The following is a 19,052-nucleotide window of genomic DNA, read 5'->3' as shown; positions in this document are numbered from 1 at the left end:
CAGGTTCAACGCCCTGGGCCCAAGGCAAGCGCTCAACGGCTGAGCCACCCAGGTGTCGTCCCTCTCCAGGACTTTACCATCTCAAACTGAAACCCACTGATCACTGACTCCCCATTCCTCCCCCCTCCACCCCGGTAACCACCTTTCCACGCTCATCTCTGTGGATTTTTTTTTAAATAATTTTTTAAATTTATTTATTTATGACAGTCACACAGAGAGAGAGAGAGAGAGAGGCAGAGACACAGGCAGAGGGAGAGGCAGGCTCCATGCACCGGGAGCCCGACGTGGGATTCTATACCGGGTCTCCAGGATCGTGCCCTGGGCCAAAGGCAGGCGCCAAACCACTGCGCCACCCAGGGATCCCCATCTCTGTGGATTTGACGAGGCACGGGGCATGGGCTTTTGCCCTCCGGCCAGGTCCACACTGTCTGAGGGTGCGGGTGTCCCCGGCCCTACCGTCTTCCCTGCACCGTCCTTTCTCTCCCGTTGCTGCCACCGCTGCTGCCACCGCTCTGCGCTCCCCCAGGTTCCTCTCACAGGCCCCCCTTCTCCTGACCTTCACCCCAGCTCTGCGCTTGCCCACCTGGATGTCTCCATTTCCCTCTCCTCCCTTCTTGGGTGCAGCAGGTGCTCCGGATCCTGCCCTGACACCACTCTGAAGGCCACCCCATCCAATGGCTTTCTCTGTTTCTCACTCAAGTTGACCTTTCTGTATTCCTGGTGCTCCTGGCCTGAGCAGGCCCCTCCTCCTGTCCTGAAGTCCTCTTTCCTCTTGGCCTCCAAGAGAGAGCTGAAGAACACAGGCTTTGGAATCCTCAGAGGTCTGGGTTCCAATTCTAACACTGCCTTTACTGGCCGGACTTTGGGCATGTCATTGTGTGTCCTGGAGTCTCAGCTTCTTTATCTCTCAAGTGGGACAAATCATCCAGATCTCAAAGGTTGTCCCGAGGGGCAAATGAGCTAATGTGTATAATGCCAGTACCGAGCCTGGGGACCCAGCTCTGCAGCCCCCTTCCCCTCGGGCTCCCTTACAGGCTACTGACTCCTCCCACATGTTCCTGGGATGGAAGGGTTCCCCCAAGCCCTGTCTTTTTCTCTCTGGCTCTGGCCCTCACGCATCTATGAATTTACATATCACTTTTCCTCCCTAGTCTGACTATCTTTCTCCCGAGTTTCACATCCCCAGTGGGTGCCTCCTGCCTCGGGTGACCACCACCTTCTCCCCTGGGCACCCAAGTTCAGAAGCTCTGAGTCATCTCGCACTTTTCCTACTTCCTCTCACTTCGACAGATAAGAAGTCATCCAGTCCTTTGTTTACCCTCTGAAATGCTGCCCAGACTTCCCTTCCTTCCATGGTTCCAGCCTCCATCACCTCTCCCTTGGATGGTGGCTGTGCTGTCTCAACTATCTCCTGGGCCCCCTGCTAGTTCTTTTGTTTTCTTTCTTTTCTTTCTCTTTTCTTTTCTTTTCTCTTTTTCTTTTCTTTCTTAAGCAATCTCTACATCCAACATGGGGGTTGAGCTTACAACCCTGAGATCAAGAGTTACCTGACTGGGGAGCCTGTGTAGCTCAGTGGGTTAAGCATCCAACTCGATCTCAGCTCAGGTGATGACCTCAGGGTCGTGAGATTGAGCCCTGCATGGGGCTCCCTGCTCAGCGTGGAGTCTGCTTGAGATTCTCTTTCCCTCTCCCATTCGTGCTCTCTTCCAAATAAATCTTAAAGAAAAAAAAAAAAGAGTCCCATGCTCTTCTGACTGAGCCAGCCAGGTACCCGCCTCCTCATTTCAATGTAGGTCCAACCCCAAGATAATTTACCCTCTCTGAAACTCCTCACCGCCTTTATTTTTTAAAGATTATTTATTTATTCATGAAAGAGAGAGAGAGAGAGAGAGAATGTTAAGCAGGTCGCACACCCAGGGCACCTGGTGCAGGGTTCAATCTCATGACTGTGATCATGACCTGAGCTGTTGAAATCAAGAGTCCAGTGCTTAACCGATTGAACCACCCAGGCACCCCAAGACTCTGCTTTTTTGCTTCATCTTTTGTTCTGTGAAGTATTCCCTTAAAAAAAAATTTATTTATCCACGACAGACACACAAGGAGAGAGAGGCAGAGACACAGGCAGAGGGAGAAGCAGGCGCCACGCAGGGAGCAGGCCTCGGGACTCGATCCCGGGACCCCGGGGTCACGCTGTGGGCTGCAGGCGGCGCTAAAGACGACACTTCACTTTTAAATACTGTAGTGCACATCTTTTAAAAAATAGAGTGATTGTTCTCTCTAATCATGCTGTCATCGTAGCTAACAAAATTATGGTTTCTCACGTCTGATTCTCAGTCCATATTCAGATTTCCTCAGTTCTTCCCCAAATGTCTTTCCCAGTTCATTTGTTGCAACAGAGATTCAGCAGAGGCCAAGCACTGCCGTGGGCTGTTCCGTGTCTGAAGTTTGCCACACTCGGCCGCGGACCTCTCCTGACCCTTCGAGCTGGCCAATCCCGCCTGCAGGGACTTTCAAAGCCCCCCTTTTTACACTGGCTCTTTCCTTGTCTCTGAACCCAGAGCTTGTTTATCCTCTGAAGTCCCCTCAGGGACTGCCACCCACTTTCGTGGTGCAAAGGGGTTTCCTTCTCCTCTGGGGCAGATGCACCGCCCGCCACCGCCGAGAGCGTCCACCCGCCACCGGGAGGCCGCGGGTGTCACACGGGGGTCCGGCTCCCGGGCTGCGGGGCCCAGGCCGAGCCCTCTCGGTTCCCCGGGAGTCGACGTGGCTCCTCGGCTCCTCGCGGCCTGCCCGTGGGAGCGAGGAGCCAGGCCCCCAACGCGCTTGCTCAGCTCGCTCCAAGGCTGTGGCCCCCATCGCTTGCCTTTTGCTCTTGCAGTTTCTTGCCTCTTCGGGTACAGAAGACTCGGGAAGCGGTTGAGTCAGGACCTAAGACCCGACGGGGTGGGACCCGGCCGCGGAGCGCGGATTCTCGGGGTCACGTCCGGCCTGGGAGCCACGGCGCGGTGGAGGGGCAGCTGGGGGGCAGCTGGACGTGGGGCAGCTGGGGGGGGGCAGCTGTGGGGGCAGCTGGAGGCTGTAGCTGGAGGCCGCAGCTGGAGGACACAGATGGACGGGGCAGCTGGAGGGGGCAGCTGGAGGAGGCAGCTGGGGGAGCAGCTGGAGGGAGCAGCTGGGGGGGGCAGCTGGAGGGGATAGCTGGGGGGCAGCTGGAGGCCGCCCCCGGACGCCGCCCCCGCCCCTTCCCCAGCCGGGGCTGCGAGCTGCTGCCCGCGAGGCCGGGACGGGCACTTGCAGAAGGCAGAGGCCTGCCTGCGCAGCCTCCCCAGACCGCGGCCGAGCCCGGCGCGCCGGGGGCACAGAGGCGTCAACCGCCCCTAGAGGGGGGCGCAGGCTCCGAGGGCCTCCTGCGGTGCTCAGCACCCCCCACCCCCCCGCAGCCCGGAGGCCGGGCCGGCACCCACAGGCGAGGCACCCACAGGCGAGGCGCCCGCTGCAAAGGTTGGGGGACTCCCGGGATGTGAGGCCAGGGACTTTCTGGAAGCTTTTTCCCGACCGCCTGCACCCGACGCCAGGGAGCTCGCAGCGCCCTCTGCCGACGCGGGGCGGGGGCTTCAGCCGGGCCGGAGCGGGGCCGGGAGCGGGGCCGGGAGCCGGGCCGGGGATGGGGGCGCCTCCCGAGCACCTCCCGTCGCGCGGCCCGGCCCGGCGGCTCGCAGCGTAACCCGGGTCCGGACCGCACGGAGTCGGGGGCCGCCGGCCCCGCCCTCCCAGCCCAGGGGCCCCGGGCCCCGCGGCCCAGCCCCGCCGCCTTCCGTCGCGGGGGGGCGCCTTCCGGGCAGGGGCCACGTGGCCCTGGCGGGCGGGGGGCTCGGCCCTCCCCTCGGCGGCCGGGTGACTCAAGCCGCAGCTGTTCCCGCGTCACGAGGGAGGCCGGCGGCCCGGGCGGAGGGGGGGCCGGGGCTGGAGCCGGGGCGGGGCCGCGGCGGGCGGGCGGGGCGCAGGCGGGGGGCGCCGCTAAAGAGCCCGGGGCGGCGGCGGCGGCGGCGGCGGGAGAGCGGAGCGCAGCGTCGGGGAGCCCAGGTGAGGCCGCGGGCCCGGCCTGCGTGCGGGCGGGGTCCGGGGTCCGGGGTCGCGGGCGGCCGCCCCCGCCGCGGCTCGGCCCGGAGCCCAGGGCCCGCCGCACTCCCGAGCCCTCGCCACTTTGCAACTTCGCGAAGTTCCGGAGGCCCCGGCGGCGGCGACCGTGCGTGGGGAGCCGGGAGCGCGGGGCCGGGGGCGGGGGCCCGGGGCGGGGACGGGCTGCGGCCGGGAGGGCGCCCTGGGGCCGGGGCGGGGCCGGGCGGGAGGGCGGCGGTCGCCCCCGCCGCTCTCGGGCCCAGGAGGAGAGGGGGCTGGGGACGTGGCCCCGACCGCGGGTTTCCGGGTGGGAGGGGCCGGGACCGGGGGCCCCGACGCCCCTCACCGGCGCCCCCCGCAGGCCTGCAGCCATGGCGGTGGAAGGAGGAATGAAGTGTGTCAAGTTCCTGCTCTACGTCCTGCTGCTGGCCTTCTGCGTGAGTGCGAAGGGGGCCCTGGGGCCCGGACGCGGGAGGAAGAGCCGGGGGCCGCAGCGCGCCCACCGCCGCAGCTTTCGGGGACCTCCGAGGCGGTGCGGACCCAGGACGGACGGCGTGGGCGCGCCGCACCCTCCCCCTCGCCCCTTCTGGCCCTTCCTGTCCGGTGACCCAACCGCTGTGATAGGGCAGTGGGGCAACCGGCCAACGGCCGCCTGATGGCTATCGCCGCGGGGCCCCCTCTCCCCCGCACCCCGCCTGCCCTGCCCCTCACCCCCTCGTTCCCTGCTTCCCCGGGCTCCTGTCGGCTGCCGGGGGTGGGAAAGGCCTCTGCCCACCTCGGTTTGCTCCCGTCCTGGCCTCCCGGCCTCACACGCTGCTCTTTGTCCGGGGAGGGGCCCCACTCGTGCCTCTGCTTCTTGTCCCCTCCGCCCCCGGCCTTGTGGCCTGAGGAAGCCCCGTCACAACTGATGAGGGTAGGGCAGGCCGGGAGGCTGCGGCTGGGGCGCGCCTGGGCGCCCTAGAGGCCCCGAGGAAGTACCACTCTAGGTGAGGATACATGCCCTGGGGTCAGGGCTTTCTGGGAACTTCTCTGTTGGCATTTGATCAAACTGTGGGGGCAGATACGGGTTGTCCTCCTTCCCTGCAATCCTTCCTGGAGGCGCGCGAATCCGTCTCCCTGGGTGGGGCTACGTCTGTGCTTGGGCGTACCTGCTGCCCCCTGCGCGGAGGCCTGATGGCTGGTGGGCCCGGCCTAACCCTGACCTGTCCTCACAGGCCTGTGCGGTGGGGCTCATCGCCGTGGGTGTAGGGGCCCAGCTGGTCCTGAGTCAGACCATTGTCCAGGGGGCCACGCCTGGCTCCCTGTTGCCCGTGGTCATCATCGCAGTGGGCGCCTTCCTCTTCCTGGTGGCCTTTGTGGGCTGCTGTGGGGCCTGCAAGGAGAACTACTGTCTTATGATCACGGTGAGCCGGGTGTGGGGCCGCTGTGGGTGCCTGGGCCTGCTGGGAGGGGCTTCTAGGGAGAGGGGGATCCAGGGGCGAAGCGAGGCAGGTGGGGGAGGAGAACCTCTCTGAGTGGGCTAGAGGCTGGCTGGGCCACAGCAGGCCACTCTCACCGGGACTCCACACCTGACCCCTGTCCGCTGTGCCCGCAGTTTGCCATCTTCCTGTCCCTTATCATGCTGGTGGAGGTGGCCGCAGCCATCGCTGGCTATGTGTTTAGAGACAAGGTAAGCGGGGAGGAAGCAGAGGGCCCTGCCTCACAGGGCTGGCTGCTCTGGGACGCGCGTGCCCTAAAGTCTGACCCCCACGATGCTCTTTCCTGCTCCCAGGTGATGTCAGAGTTTAATAAGGACTTCCGGGAGCAGATGAAGAATTATCAGAAAAACAACCACACGGCTTCGATCCTGGACAGGATGCAGGAGGATGTGAGTGAGCTTGCTGGGAGCGGCTAGCGGGGAGGAAGAGTCTCATCTCCGTGTCGAAGGCGGAGGTTTAGGTAACAAGCCCCTGCCCTGTATTTCTCTCGTCCTGCAGTTTAAGTGCTGCGGGGCCGCTAACTACACAGACTGGCAGACCGTCTCTCTCATGCCCAAGGGCCAGGTCCCTGACTCCTGCTGCATCAATGTCACGAAGGACTGTGGGATTTCTTTCAATGTGAAGAATATCTACTCTGAGGTGGGGAAGCAGCTGAGATAGCAGGGGACTGGGAAAACTTGGGAAAGGTTTCTAGGGTTGAGAGGGCCCAGGGATGGAGGTGGAGAGGGTTGGGGCCCTGGGATGCGGAGGGCATCTGGGAACGTTAGCAGTGCGGTGAACGGTGCAGAGCGGGGGAGAGCCAGATGGAGCAGAGGAGGTGGGTGGGAAGTTTCTGACTCCGTTCTCGCTTGTGTGCCCACCGTCCTTCAGGGCTGCGTGGAGAAGATTGGGGGCTGGCTGAGAAGCAATGTGCTGGTGGTGGCTGCAGCGGCCCTGGGCATTGCCTTCGTGGAGGTGAGAGGCCCCCTTGGGACTCATTCTGGGGCATCTGGGCAATTGGGGCAGTGGGAGGAGGGTGCTAGGGAAGTCCTGGCCTGGGGAACCTGGGGCCCCTGGTTGTGTTTGGGGTCTCCTGAGTGGGCCTGGGATACTTTGCCTTTCTGACTCCTCTTTGCTTTTAGGTACTGGGAATTGTCTTCGCCTGCTGCCTCGTGAAGAGTATCCGAAGTGGCTATGAAGTCATGTAGGGGTCTGGTCTCTTCAGCCCCTTCATCTAAGGGAGTGGGATAGTACACTCCAGGTTTTTCAATTAAACGGATTATTTTTTCAGACTGAAAAAATAGTCTCAGTTTATCTCGAAGAATGATACTTTATCCTTTCCTGCTCACCCGTATTTGTTCTCTGGGACCTTGTTCTATATGCACCTTGGGAAAGAAAGGCTTATTTTTTTTGGGGGGGAGGGCTGTTTAGGAAAGGTGGATTTCGCTAAAGGCATTGGTGGGCTGGCAGTCAAAGTGGGGACCTGGAGGAGGCTGGGGCCCAGTGCCCTCCCTGTCTCATAGCCATGTGCTGCAACGTGCAGGAAGCCACCTCCTGCAAAAGTCATAGGGATTCCCCCCAGAGGTGCTACCTGGGAGAGGTGATCCCAAACCTACATCTCTCCCCTCCTATTCTGGCCACCTCTGAGGGCCTAGCAACTCCCTCCAGCAAAGGGGGCCTGGCTCCTTTGTGGGTGGTGAGAAGTTGTGTCCATCCTTCTTAGAGGACAATGTAGGGGCTCCTGGGTGGCTCAACTGGTTGGGTGTCCAACTTTTTTTTTTTTAAAGATTGTATGTATTTATTTATGAGAGACACACAGAGACAGAGGGGCAGAGAGAGAAAGAAGCAGGCTCCATGTGGGGAGCCTGATGCGGAACTCGATCCCGGGACTCCAGGATTAGGCCCTGGGCCAAAGGCAGGCGCTAAACTGCTGAGCCACCCAGGGATCCCCTGAGCTTCCGACTCTTAACTTCCGACTCTCAGGGTTATTTGACTGAGCCCCATGTTGGGCTCCCCTTCAGTGGGGAGTCGGTTTGAGTTTTCTCTCCCTCTGCCCATCCCCTGCTGCTTGGACTCGCTCTCAAATCTTTAAAAAAAAAAAAAAAAAAAAAAAAAAACAAGGATAATTTAAGTGGGTATTGCCTTTTGTTTTTCCCCATGGAAACCACCCAGCCTTGCCCTGACCCCACTTTACCACCTTCCCTCCCTCCCAAGAAAAACAGGTAAGGCCACTGGCACTCCCAACAGTGAACTGAAAGGAAGTGAAATGTCCACCAGTGCCGTCTGATGGCCATTCTTCCAGGTGCAGCTCCAAAGAGCGCCTGCAGACAGGCGGTCAGAGGGGAGGGCAGATGCTCAGTGGTTGCTGGTTGTTTTGCACATACTAAATAGGCCAGAGACCCTGGGCAGGAAGTCAGCCTAAGGGGTAGCTCTCAAATGGGGCCAGTCTCTCACCAGGCAACTTCATTTCTGCCCACCTACAGTGTTTTCTTTTTTTTTTTAACAATACACATTTATTGAGTGCTTAGTTTGTGCAGGCCACCAGGCAGTACCAGGGTGGGGACAGAAAACAATCTCTTGCTGGACAGCTGGATTCAGTAGACTGCCTGGGCAGGCTTGGGAAGGACCCAGGTGAGCACAGCATCCACCAGGCTGGCTGGCAGGTAGGAGGCTGGCAGCCAGAGCAGCTTGGCATCCCAGCCTGGGCTGTACCGGGTTCTGGGGTAACGAGCAGTCAGGGCATGTTCCAGGCACCTGCTCACCTTGGTCAGGTCTGGGTCACAGATCAGGCTCATGATGTGCTGCTGCACTTGCAAGTCTACATCCCAGGAGGTGGTTGTAATCAGTGTCCCTGCCCATTCCAGCCCATCTCAGGCCCCACCTTCTGGGTCCTGGCGCTGGTCCCCACAAGTGAGAGGGATCCTTAGTCCCTCCCCAGTGTGGTAGGCAGGCAGGTTCCATAGTCTGAGTGTTCGGTGGCATCCCATTGACCCCCACCTTCTCCCAGCAGGCTGGTGTAGGAGGGCCTTTCTGACATTTCCCTTTCCCTTCATATACCTGTGTGGGCCCCGATACTCACACTTGGGGAGAAAGGCCTCCCCATAGTGGGCCTGTGTGCTGGGAGGTAGCCGTGCCCAGCACTCCTGCAGTGTGTTCTCCAAATGCTCCAGGTTTGTCACGGGGGTTCGGAAGAAGCCGGGCTCCACGATGGAGACTCGGACCCCAAAATGAGCCACATCCCGCCTGGATGGGGATAGAGGAAGGTTTCTGGGTTCTTGCTCTTATAGGAAAGGGACATGAGGCTGGGGGCTAAGATGGGAAAGCTATCACAGGCCAGGGACAGGGGTCCTGAAGGTGAAGGGGATCCCTGCTATCCTCAGAGGGGGGCAAGTGACCAGTTATTTTTGAGTTTTTTTTTTTTTTTTCTTCATACTCTATGATCTAGAACAGGGATCAGTACCCTTCTTAAAGGGCCAGACAGTAAATATTTTTGGCAATGCAGGCCTAAAAATTAGTAACAGGTAGGTACTTACATAACCATTTGCAATGTAACCATTTAAAATGTAAACACCAGGTGCACCTGGGTGGCTCAGTACGCTGGGCATCCAACTCTTGACTTTGGCTTGGGTCGTTATCTCGGGGTCAAGGGATGGAGCCTTGCATGGACTTTCCTTGAGATTCTCTCTCCTCCCTCTGCCCCTCCCCCCATGCGCACCCTGGCACATGCGGTCTCTCAAATAATCCTTAAAAAAAAAAAATGTGGGCAGCCCGGGTGGCTCAGCGGTTTAGTGCCGCCTTCAGCTCAGGGTGTGATCCTGGAGACCTGGGATCGAGTCCCACATCGGGCTCCCTTCAGGGAGCCTGCCTCTCCCTCTGCCTGTGTCTCTGCCTCTTTCTGTGTCTCTCAAGAATAAATTAAAAAAAAAAAATGTAAACGCCATTATTAGCTCGTAGGTGACTGGCCAGATTTGGCCTGAGAACCGGTTTGCCAACTCCTGACCTAGAACCCCATTCCCTAGTCCTAGAACACAGGGTTGAGTCCTGAGTGCTCAACAGGAAGGGTGTAGACTGGTATTTGCTGGGGAGCCCGCAGAGACACATTCAACCCCCTTGACATGGATACAGAAATCCAAGTATGAAGCATGTGTTCATGATGTTGATAGGAAAGTTAAAAGACCAAGGGATAGGGACAAAAGCACATGACTGAAATTCTTTGTTGAGTGATGGTGATGAAGGCAGGTTTCCTACAGAAGATGGGGTGGCTGGGGGGTACTTGCACTGTTCAAAATTCAGGCCCTGCTCCCGTGTGGTACTTGCCAAGAGTCTTTTGTGCTCATGGGACTTTGAACATTATTGTTTAAAGATGAAGGACAGGGGCACCTGGGTGGCTCAGCAGTTGAGCGTGGAGTCCCGGGACCGAGTCCTGCATCGTGCTCCACGTGGAGCACCTGCTTCTCCCTCTGCCTGTGTCCCTGCCTCTTTCTCTGTCTCTCATGAATAAACAAACAAAATCTTAAAAAAAAAAAATAAAGAAAAAAAAAAAAAAAGATGAACAGCAGGAGAACATAAAGATGAGGGGCAAACAGACCTGGGAGTAAGTCCCAGCGCTTCCACCAACTAGTTGTGTGGTCTTGGTAAGTTACGTTACTCTGAGGATATTAATGCCTATCCCTTAGAGGGCTGCTGGGAGAAATAAATGAGAAAAATGTTCTGTAAAGGTACTAGTTCATCACAAAAAACAGTTATTAATAACACTAGGGGCACCTGGGTGGCTCAGTTGCTTAAGCATCTGGCTTTGGCTCAGGTCATGATCTCAGGGTCCTGGGATCCAGCCCCGGATCAGGCCTCCTGCTCAGCGGGGAGTCCACTTCTCCCTCTCCCTCTGCCCCTCCCCCTGTTGTGCACCCGCTCCCCTGCTCCCCCACCCTCTCTCAAAAAAAAAAAAAATTACTAATAATGATAGCAGGGCTTCTTGGGGCATCTTCTATGTGCCGGGCTCTGCGGGGGCCTTACAGGTACCTCATGTCACTCCCAGCACCCATGAAGCAGGTCTCCTCATCCAGATTTAGCAGATGGGGAATAAACTGGGGTAAAGAGAAGTAACCTATCAAGGTCGCAAAGCTCCCATGAGAGGAGGCTGGGGTTGAACCCATGAAGTTGAGCCCTACGCTGTCTCCTCCTCAGCATCCCACTATGCTGTTTCATCATCTCTGCAGGGCTGCCCAGGGCTCTGCACCCCTCACCTGAGGCTATCAGAGAAGGCCTCCAGGCCAAACTTGGAGACACAGTAGCCACCACCATTGGCTGCCAGGCGGCCCAAGACACTGCTGATGTTGACCACTCGGCCCCGGGACTGCTGTAGGAGGGGCAGCAGGGCAAGGGTGACCCTGATGGGACCCAGCGTATTCACATTAAGCACCCGATGGAAATCATCCTGTGTGAGCCACGGGGTGGGCCCGATGATCCCTGCCACACCAGCGTTATTCACCAGACCAAAAAGCCCTGTGGAGAGAGGAGACACATACCATAGGGTGGGTAAGGCATTCTGACACAGAGAGAGAGGCGCAGAGGGAGAAAGCAGCAGGCTCCATGCAGGGAAAACTCTAGTTTTCTGATGCTCTGTGTCCGGATCATGTTCCTTCCCCACCCAGGCCCTCCAGGTTCCCATTGCCCCCTAACCGAGCACCCTGCACCACAGTCCTGGGCCCCCCCCCCCACTACTCACCTGCTTCCCCGACATGTGTTTCCACCCACTTGGCTGCCCGCTGGACACTTTGGGGCTCAGTGACATCAAGCAGGGTGGTGTGGAGGCGGGAGGAGGCCACCCGCTGTAGGTCCTCTGCCCCCGCGGGGGTCAGGCAGCTGGCCAGGACTCGGAAGCCTCTCTGGTCCAGTCTCAGTGCCAGAAGCCGCCCGAAGCCTGAGTCACAGCCGGTGATGAAGACGAAAGCATCGCTGGCGGGCAGGCTCTGCTGGTCCCTGAGCCACCACAGCACTGCCCAGAGCAAGACTCCCAGCAGCAGAGGCAGCCACATGGCGGAGCCCGAGTGACCTGCAGGTGGCAGCCGAGGCTGGGCAGGAAGACTTGTGTAGTTCATGCTGGCTCTTAACTCCTTGCCCCTAACAGCCTCCCCAGCTGGAGGTCTGATCTGAGCAGACTGAGAAATTACCTGCCTGGTAGGTAACTGGCAAACCATGTCTCACCTAAGCAAAGCTCAGCTCTAGGCAGACCCCGAGTGTGTGGCGACCTTAACTAAAGCCAGAGTCGCCAGGGCCTGTGTGCAGACGTGCTGCACAGGAGCAGAGGAACCTGGTTTGCTGTCTCCCCTCCCTGCTAAGCTAGAGGCATCTAGACTCTAAATGTAAACCGGGCCTTCTCTTTGGAAACTTGTACAGGGCAAAGAGCCCTGCACCTTAGTCCTGTTGGCTCCAAACTTACTGCGTGATGCTGAGTATCTCATTGCATGTCTCAACCTGTTTTCTATTCTAGCGGCGGGGCCGACACCCACCATGGCCCCCCTGGGAGCTGTGCAGGGTCAAGGGGAGAGCATGTGAGGAAGCACATGAAGAGCTTACGGCTTTGAATTATCAATCGGTGCGATCCCAGGAGAGCCCCCTCAGAGCCCCCGGCTCCCAGTGTCCTGCTTACCTCCCGAGGAGAGCTAGCAGGCAGGACGGTGCCTGAAGCTCCTTCTTTTGCTTCGTTGATAGACTTTGCTCCCAGTCTTTCCGGGCTTCCACACTAGCTACAGCTAATGCCAAAGTCCGCAGCGGGTGGCCTGGGTCCCAGAAGTATTAAGTGTACGTGGGGCGGGGGGGGGGGGAGGGCTGGGAGGAGGAGCCAGGGAAGCTGGAGCCTGGCAGCTGAAGCCCAGGCTTGGCGCAGGCCTGGCGTGCCCAGGCCCCCTTCCTGGCTGTCTCTTCTAGTCGGGTGCCCGACTGCTTCTGTCATGGACTACCAGGAGGAGGGATATGTCAAGGACGGCGGGTACTCCCTCTGTTGGTGACCTTGGCCCAGTCACTCCTCCTTCCAAGCCCCGAAGTGCCCCCATGCCCAAGAATTAATCTCCAACCTGGTCCAGACTCATGACACTGCTTAGCACCAGGCCGGGAGAGGGCGCGAGCACGTGGAGCGGCAGAGAGCCAGAGCGAGGACCACGCCTGCCTCCTGTCATGTTTCTGCTCTGCAGGAAACTGAAGTCCTGAGTTAGGAAGCTTGGGGCAGGGCCCACTGACCTTCTCTGGGGAGGTGTGGGAAACTTCCACCCTCTGCCTACCCAGCATGCACCTGCCCCAGGCCCGAAGAGAAAAAGAGGGGTGCAAGCTAGTTCCACCCTTTACCCAAAAGGTAACTGTCACTTGGGTAAACAGTCTTCGAATCTTCCACTCCTGCCTACCCTGCTGGTCTAGCAGAGCTTTGAAACACACCACAAAGAAATGGGGGCTTGTGTTTTATTCTTGGCCTATCAGCTTCCCCCAGGTAGGAGGGACGGGGTGGGGGGAAGGGAAGGGGGGCTAGGAGGGGGCGGACTGCAGCTGCCCTTTGTACACATATTCCAGTGCGGTGGCAATGGTGCGCATGTCCAGCTCGATGCTCCGAGCCCAGTTCTCCACATCCCCGATTTCCTAGGAAGGGGAAGAGGTAGGAGGCTGGGAATCAGGGTGGGTAGAGTGAGGTTCTAAGGAGGCAGATCTGTCCCCTAGAAAGGACTTTGCCTGAACCCACCAACTACTTTTATCTCTCTAGCTCCTCTGACACAGATAGCATTTCTGGGAACCATCCCCAGTTCCTTTTTAACCTGAGGCCTGAGCTGACTTGACTGGAAGCAGGGGCCCAGGATGGAGCATGGCCCACCTTGAGTGCCTGATTAAAGTTCTCCACCATCCCGATCCACTGGCCTGTCTGCTTGGCAAACTGGGCGGCCTGGACCTGTAGGGTCTTCACCTCATGGTCCAGCTTTCTCTGGTTCATGTAGGCCTGGGCCACACTAGAGGTTGGAAGAGGGATGAGATCAACTCACCAGCTGGTGGGGAGTGGTCTCCAGGACTAATATTCCACTGCAACGGTAGGAGGGCAGCCAGAAGCCTGGATGGGGAGAACCTCATGATTTTGGCCATTCTTGGGGGTGATGCAAATGACTGCTGTACATGCAAATGAACCAGCTTCTTCCTCTCACTCCCAGGATTCCCAGGAGAGCCTCCCTGGGAACTGACCGAAAACTTACCATCTCCTACCCCCCAAAGGAACTCTTACAGCTGGGTGAGAGAAGGGAGGATAAACCTGGTGGGAATATCCCTGGGGAAGAAGCTGGGAGGGTAGAGGGGGCGCAGAGAAGCTGGGGAAACCCAGCAGCAGGGCCACATCTGGCAGTTCTCAGAAGCCTAGGGATCAGTGCAAGAGGTTGGGAAGGGAAATTGGGCCTCTCCCTGAATCTGGGGTGGGATGGGAGAGCACCCCCCTCCCCAGGAACTCAGGATCAAGAGAAGATATCCCAAGGGCTGCTTCTTGGCTCTCTCAGACTCTCAGTGCTTTTTTCATCAGTTCACACAGATGAGTGAACACACACACACACACACACACACACACACACACGCTCTCTCTCTCCCTCCCTCTCTTCCTTCTATTCTAAGCAGTTTTTTTTCTCCTCAATCAAGGTAGGCTGCAGTTACCATTATTGCCATGAGGCTGCTATCCCCGGAGCCCTGCCCCGTCCCCCTTTCCCCAATCTCCTCATCCCACAACTATTGTCTCATTGGTTGGTGGGTCTTTCACTCCCCATCCTAAAGCTCTAGGTCATCTGGGGGACTCCACATCTGGTGCCCACCCACCCCCACCCTGGAATCTGTGGGGGTGGGAGGGGGCAAGGGGTTGGCGTGGGTGAAGAGAATGGGAAGGACACCTGACAGGGGCTGAGATAGACTGAGCCTTTGTTTTCCTTTCCAGGGAATGAGAGGACTCGTGGGCAGCAACACAAAACCCTTTCTAATCTGGCTTTGGCTTAGCTGTCCTCTAAGCTGAGAGGGGTGGCCGGCCCCTAGCAAAGGAAGAGCAGAGGGAGAGGTCTGGGCCAGTCTCACAGCAGAGCCCAGGAGGCGCCCATGTGGGAGGGAGGAAAAGGGGGCAGACCCCATCCTTCCTCCTTGGGAGACAGCAGGGGGTAGCGTAGGAGCTGAAACAGTAGTAGCAAGGGGCTCCTAACACTTTAAGAGATTCCCCTGGGAGTTCCTAAAATCCTAGTTTTCCTGTGGACCTCCCTCTTTCACACCGAGTAATGGGAGAAGTCTGGAGGGGAGAGAGATCAGAGGCCCCAACCACAGCCTTCTTGTCCCCTAATCATCCCCAGAGATGAGTAATGAAGAAGACAGTGCCTGCATGGCTCACTTGGGTGACTCAGTTTCTGGATGCACAACCAAGCCATTCTGCTTGATCTGGGGTGGAAGGCATCGTGCAGCCCCTTTCCTTCCCATCACCATCTATCTCAGCACTCTTCTGGGTCCCTCAGGGTCAAGAGACAATAGTCTTTGCTCCTTCCCAGGTCTTCCGCTGTTACTGGCATTGGCACATAGGACTGGCGGGGGGGTGGGGGGGGTGTCTCGGGAGCCCCGGAAGGAAGGGAGCAGACAGCCTGGCTGTGCCATAGCTCCTGGCGTCGGTTCTGCCCTCACCCTCGCCAGCTGTGCCATCTCTTTCCTGCCAGCTGCTCCCTGGGCCTGCCAGAGGGTGGGAGGTGAAGGAGGTGGGGCAAGTTCTGGTGCAGGAGGGAGAGTGCCCTCCTGCCGACGTGAGAGCTGGACTGGGAGGGGGACGGGAGGGGGGCAGATGGCATGAGGTTGTGAGCACCAGGGAGGTCCCTGTGGGGAGGGGCAAGCTGGCTGCTTCTCCAGCCGCTGCGGCTGCTCTGGTGCTTGGACCTGAGGGGTCAGGGCGGCCTCAAGCTCTTCCCGTACAGCCGGCGGTGGGGGGGGGGGGGGGGGGGGCAGGGGCGGGGACGGCCCGGGGCGCGGCCTGGGGCGCAGTGTGACTGCCAGGCCGCGGCGCCCGGCTCGCAGGGGCGGTCGTACCCCACATTGAGGTGATCCACCAGCGCTTCCGTGAGGCAGGTCGCTGCGGCGATGGCTTCCCGCCTCCTCTTCTCTGGCAGCGGGGAAAGGGTTCGAGGGGAGACTCGGTTGCCGGAAGGCCGGCGCCGGCTCGGCCCGTGTCGGCTCGCGGCCGGAACCGCCGCGGCGGCCGTCCGGGGGCGGGGGGAGGGGCGGTGCCCGGGGGAGGGGCGGCCGCGGCGCCCAGGCGTGGCAGCCCCCCGCCCCCCCGCGGCCTCGCAGCCCGGCCGGGTCCCGCCCGCACTCCCGCGGCCCCGGGCCCACGGCCCCTCCGTCACCGGCGTCCTCCCCGCGCTCGGGCCGGGGCTCCGGGGCCGACGGGCACCGCGCGGGGCCGTTCCCGCGGGCGGACGACGCGTCGTCCGCGGACAGCGCCCCCACCCGCCCGCGGCGCCCGGGCCCGGCCGCTACTCGAGGCCCAGGCTCCGCGCCGAGGCCAGGCCGTGGGGACAGGAGGGCGGGCGGCCGGCGGCTCACCCTGCAGCTCCTTGCGTTCGCTCTGCTTGGCCTGGTGCTCCCTCAGCAGGCGCGACAGCATGGCGGCGGCGGCGGCGGCGGCGGCGGCGGCGGTCACGTGGCCGCCCCGTCACGTGAGGCCCGGGGGCGGGGCGGCGGCTCCCGGCGGCGGAGCGGGCGGGGCTGCGCTCGGCTCGCTGTCGGGGCGCGGCTGGGGGAGCGTCGGAGAAGTCGCTCTCCGGCCTCCTGGCGGCCTCGCGGGCCGAGCGTGCGGGGTCTGATCCCAGCTCTGTCCTTTTGTGGTCAGGGAATGCGAGCCCTTTCGGTCTTACCAGAAGAGTAAGTGCTGCTGTCACAGTAAAAGGTAAAGCATGTAACACGTCCCCGAACTAAAGACAGATGATGCCAAGACTAACTCCAACAAGCAACAATTACAAACCTCCCCAACGCATCCTTGCTGTTGCCGCAGCCTCTCGGTGCACCGCGCGCCAACGTGCCGAGACTCTGGGCAGGTGCTCTGCATTTTGGTTTTCTTCCTAGTAGAATAAGGGGATGGAGTTAAATCAGTAGTTCTCAGCCCTGGCTAACCATTAGAACCACCTGGGGATGTTTTTAAAAATACCCAGTAACTAGATCTCTAAGGAGCGGAGCCCAAGTATTTTTAAAAAGTTCTCCAGCTAATTCTAGGAGGCATCTCACGTTGAGAATCCCTGGGCTAAACCATGTCTAAGGCTGTTTTCAACTTTGGCATTCTCTCATTTTCGGTTGAAATCACTATGGGATTCGGTTACATAGTAGAAAAGTGGCTTCGTGACGCAGGCGAAGAGAAGTGGGTGCTGATTTAGAATACACCATTCTTGAATTTTTCTGAGAAATAGCTGAAGATTACTGATTGATTGACTCATTCACCCATTTGCAGAGTAGCACCTTAAATCCCGGTTGGTGTGTAACCGCGAAAAGATCAGTGAATGAAATGGTTAAGTGGTAGCATAAAGCAGAACATTAAATGCCACCAAGATAAGAATTCTGAATAAAAATGTTGGATGCTGCATACGTATGTGTTTATGCTTAAACGTGTACTATAATTTATTTTTCAAATATTTCCTGAGTACTCACCATGGGTCCCCTTACATGTATTAACTCATTTAATCCCCAGAACTGTTATCCTCAACTTTCAGATGAAGAATCTGAGGTACAGAACAGTTAAGTAGTAGAGCTGGTAAGTGGTAGAGCTGGGATACAAATCCAGGCTATTTGACTCCAGAGCCTGAGTGTAACCACTTTATCTGCTGCATAAGCACAGGCAAGACCCCGCGAGGGGAGGCTCTGTCTCTTGTCACTGTGCCCTTCTAGCCTGTGGGCACAGCTGAAGGGAATCCTGGCAGGGGAGGAGTGTTTGGGAAGAGGCTCCCTCCAGTGAGGGGCTGATCAATAGAAGGGGGAAGAGTGAGAGCATCACCAGGCAGCCTAGTCCAGTCCTCCCCCCAACCTCCGCTTGGCTCCAGTTTCCAACTGCAGTGAGCAAGCAAAATAGAAGCTTACTGGAAGGTGCTCAGTGCCTCACTCCCAGAGCTGTGGGGCCTGGGAGGAAAGAGCCGGGGTTGGAGGGGGTTGCTAGGGAATGTGAAACAGAGGGCAGGGGCTAATGAGGGGGGTTGGTGTTGGGGGTTTCAGGGGTGAGTTTGTGAATGTTAAGATTAGGCTGACTCAGGGAGGGTGCCAGCCCATCCTGTGTTACCCTCACCCCCCTGGCACAAGGGCTTGATGTTTTCATGATCAGTAGAGAGACTGCCAGGACTCTGCAGACATCAGCTCCGCCCCCCTCTCCGCACACTGGCTGTTCCTTTGCCCTAGAGCTGGGCAGAGGACAGGGGAACCTGAATCTGGGGACCCCCCCATCTCTCCAGGGTCCTCCTCCGGGTGCTTTTTATCTAGGCGTTTGCTGCTCACTGTGTAATTTCAGTTTCTGCTGAGTTGAAGCTCAGCTCCCCACCCGACTTTGGTTGAGATGGACACAAGCTTCATGGATCTCTGAAGAATGACTCTTGACATTTGAAATCTTTCTGCCCACATCTCCTTACACTTTCCCACCCGGATTATTTTTTCTTAGAATGAATGAATGCAACTCCACGTTCCCCACCTCACCCCTCCTCCCCATTTCCTTATTCTTTTGAGTTTCTTTCTGAGTTAGCTTTAGTTAATAAGCCCTGGGCCAAACATTAGGGCCGGAAGCTGCTGAGTCAATAAGGGTTGGGTGAGGACTGAAGGAGAACATGGAGAGAGTGGAGAAGGCTTCTCACACTGGGAAGTCTGGCTGGGTTTCAAGAGGGGGGGGGGTGCTGTTGGTGGTGTGGCCAAGTTCCAAATGTTGGCCTGAAGCCAGTGCTCAAAGAAAAGGGGCCCTCAAGACAGTCTAAATGGCTCCCTGTGGGAAGTGACCTCCCAGTCCTTCTCCACAAAATGCATGGGTTTCCCTTGGATCCTCAAAGATGAGAGCAGTCAAGTCATTTCCCCAGCGTCTGCTCTCAATCAGATTTATATTTTTTCTCTCCCAGCCACTCCCAGAGTTCAAGCTTTGGCTACAGCCAGAATTCAGAGGCAGGCAAAAGGATTCCAGTGCTGGAGGGGTGGGTGGGGTGAGAAAGTCCTCATGTTGTGTGTTTTGGGGAGGAAGAGGCTGACCCTGGGACATATGCTCCACAGCTCTGCTGCCAGATGAGGTGGAGGGAGAAGTTAACCCTGCAGTGTGTTCTGGAAGTGTTTGCTTGTAAGCTAGAGGCAGAAGCTGGAAAATGTGTAATCCGGGGAAGCTGAAAAACAGGGAACACAGATGGAGGCAAAGAAAGCTGTTAGAGGGGGAAAGGGCTAGAGAAAGCCTCAGCTTCCAATCAGATAGGCCCGAAGCCTTTGCTGGACTTG

At 58.5% G+C, this 19,052-nt stretch overlaps 3 protein-coding genes across 5 annotated transcripts; 1 reads left to right on the top strand and 2 right to left on the bottom strand.

Annotated features, from left to right (window-relative positions):
• Positions 1-3,996: 3,996 nt before the first annotated feature.
• Positions 3,997-6,897, top strand: CD63 (CD63 molecule). Its single transcript, XM_038549584.1, has 8 exons — positions 3,997-4,083; positions 4,481-4,556; positions 5,334-5,522; positions 5,714-5,788; positions 5,891-5,986; positions 6,096-6,236; positions 6,468-6,551; positions 6,719-6,897. The coding sequence occupies exons 2-8, from the start codon at positions 4,491-4,493 to the stop codon at positions 6,782-6,784; spliced, it is 717 nt and encodes a 238-aa protein (XP_038405512.1). The 5' UTR covers positions 3,997-4,083; positions 4,481-4,490; the 3' UTR covers positions 6,785-6,897.
• An 805-nt stretch (positions 6,898-7,702) lies between these two features.
• On the bottom strand, positions 7,703-12,865 carry RDH5 (retinol dehydrogenase 5). 3 transcript variants are annotated; one of them, XM_038549581.1, is made up of 6 exons: positions 12,650-12,865; positions 12,226-12,355; positions 11,302-11,647; positions 10,820-11,078; positions 8,656-8,819; positions 7,703-8,394 (listed from the first exon to the last, which is right to left on the bottom strand). In XM_038549581.1, exons 3-6 carry the CDS (start codon positions 11,609-11,611, stop codon positions 8,171-8,173), a joined length of 957 nt encoding a protein of 318 aa, XP_038405509.1. In that variant the 5' UTR covers positions 11,612-11,647; positions 12,226-12,355; positions 12,650-12,865; the 3' UTR covers positions 7,703-8,170. The 3 variants fall into 3 exon arrangements, with proteins under 3 accessions (XP_038405509.1, XP_038405510.1, XP_038405508.1); XM_038549582.1 differs by having other exon boundaries at positions 11,302-11,628; XM_038549580.1 differs by having other exon boundaries at positions 11,302-12,355.
• Positions 12,866-13,014: 149 nt separating this feature from the next.
• BLOC1S1 (biogenesis of lysosomal organelles complex 1 subunit 1) lies at positions 13,015-16,284 on the bottom strand. The gene is made up of 4 exons (XM_038549583.1): positions 16,155-16,284; positions 15,639-15,711; positions 13,432-13,564; positions 13,015-13,202 (listed from the first exon to the last, which is right to left on the bottom strand). The coding sequence occupies exons 1-4, from the start codon at positions 16,213-16,215 to the stop codon at positions 13,092-13,094; spliced, it is 378 nt and encodes a 125-aa protein (XP_038405511.1). The 5' UTR covers positions 16,216-16,284; the 3' UTR covers positions 13,015-13,091.
• Between the last annotated feature and the right edge of the window lie 2,768 nt (positions 16,285-19,052).

This window comes from Canis lupus, chromosome 10 (assembly GCF_011100685.1).
Source record: "Canis lupus familiaris isolate Mischka breed German Shepherd chromosome 10, alternate assembly UU_Cfam_GSD_1.0, whole genome shotgun sequence".
Lineage (NCBI taxonomy): Eukaryota > Metazoa > Chordata > Mammalia > Carnivora > Canidae > Canis > Canis lupus.
Note: the sequence above shows the minus strand (reverse complement) of the source record. Positions and strands in the feature narration are given on the sequence as shown.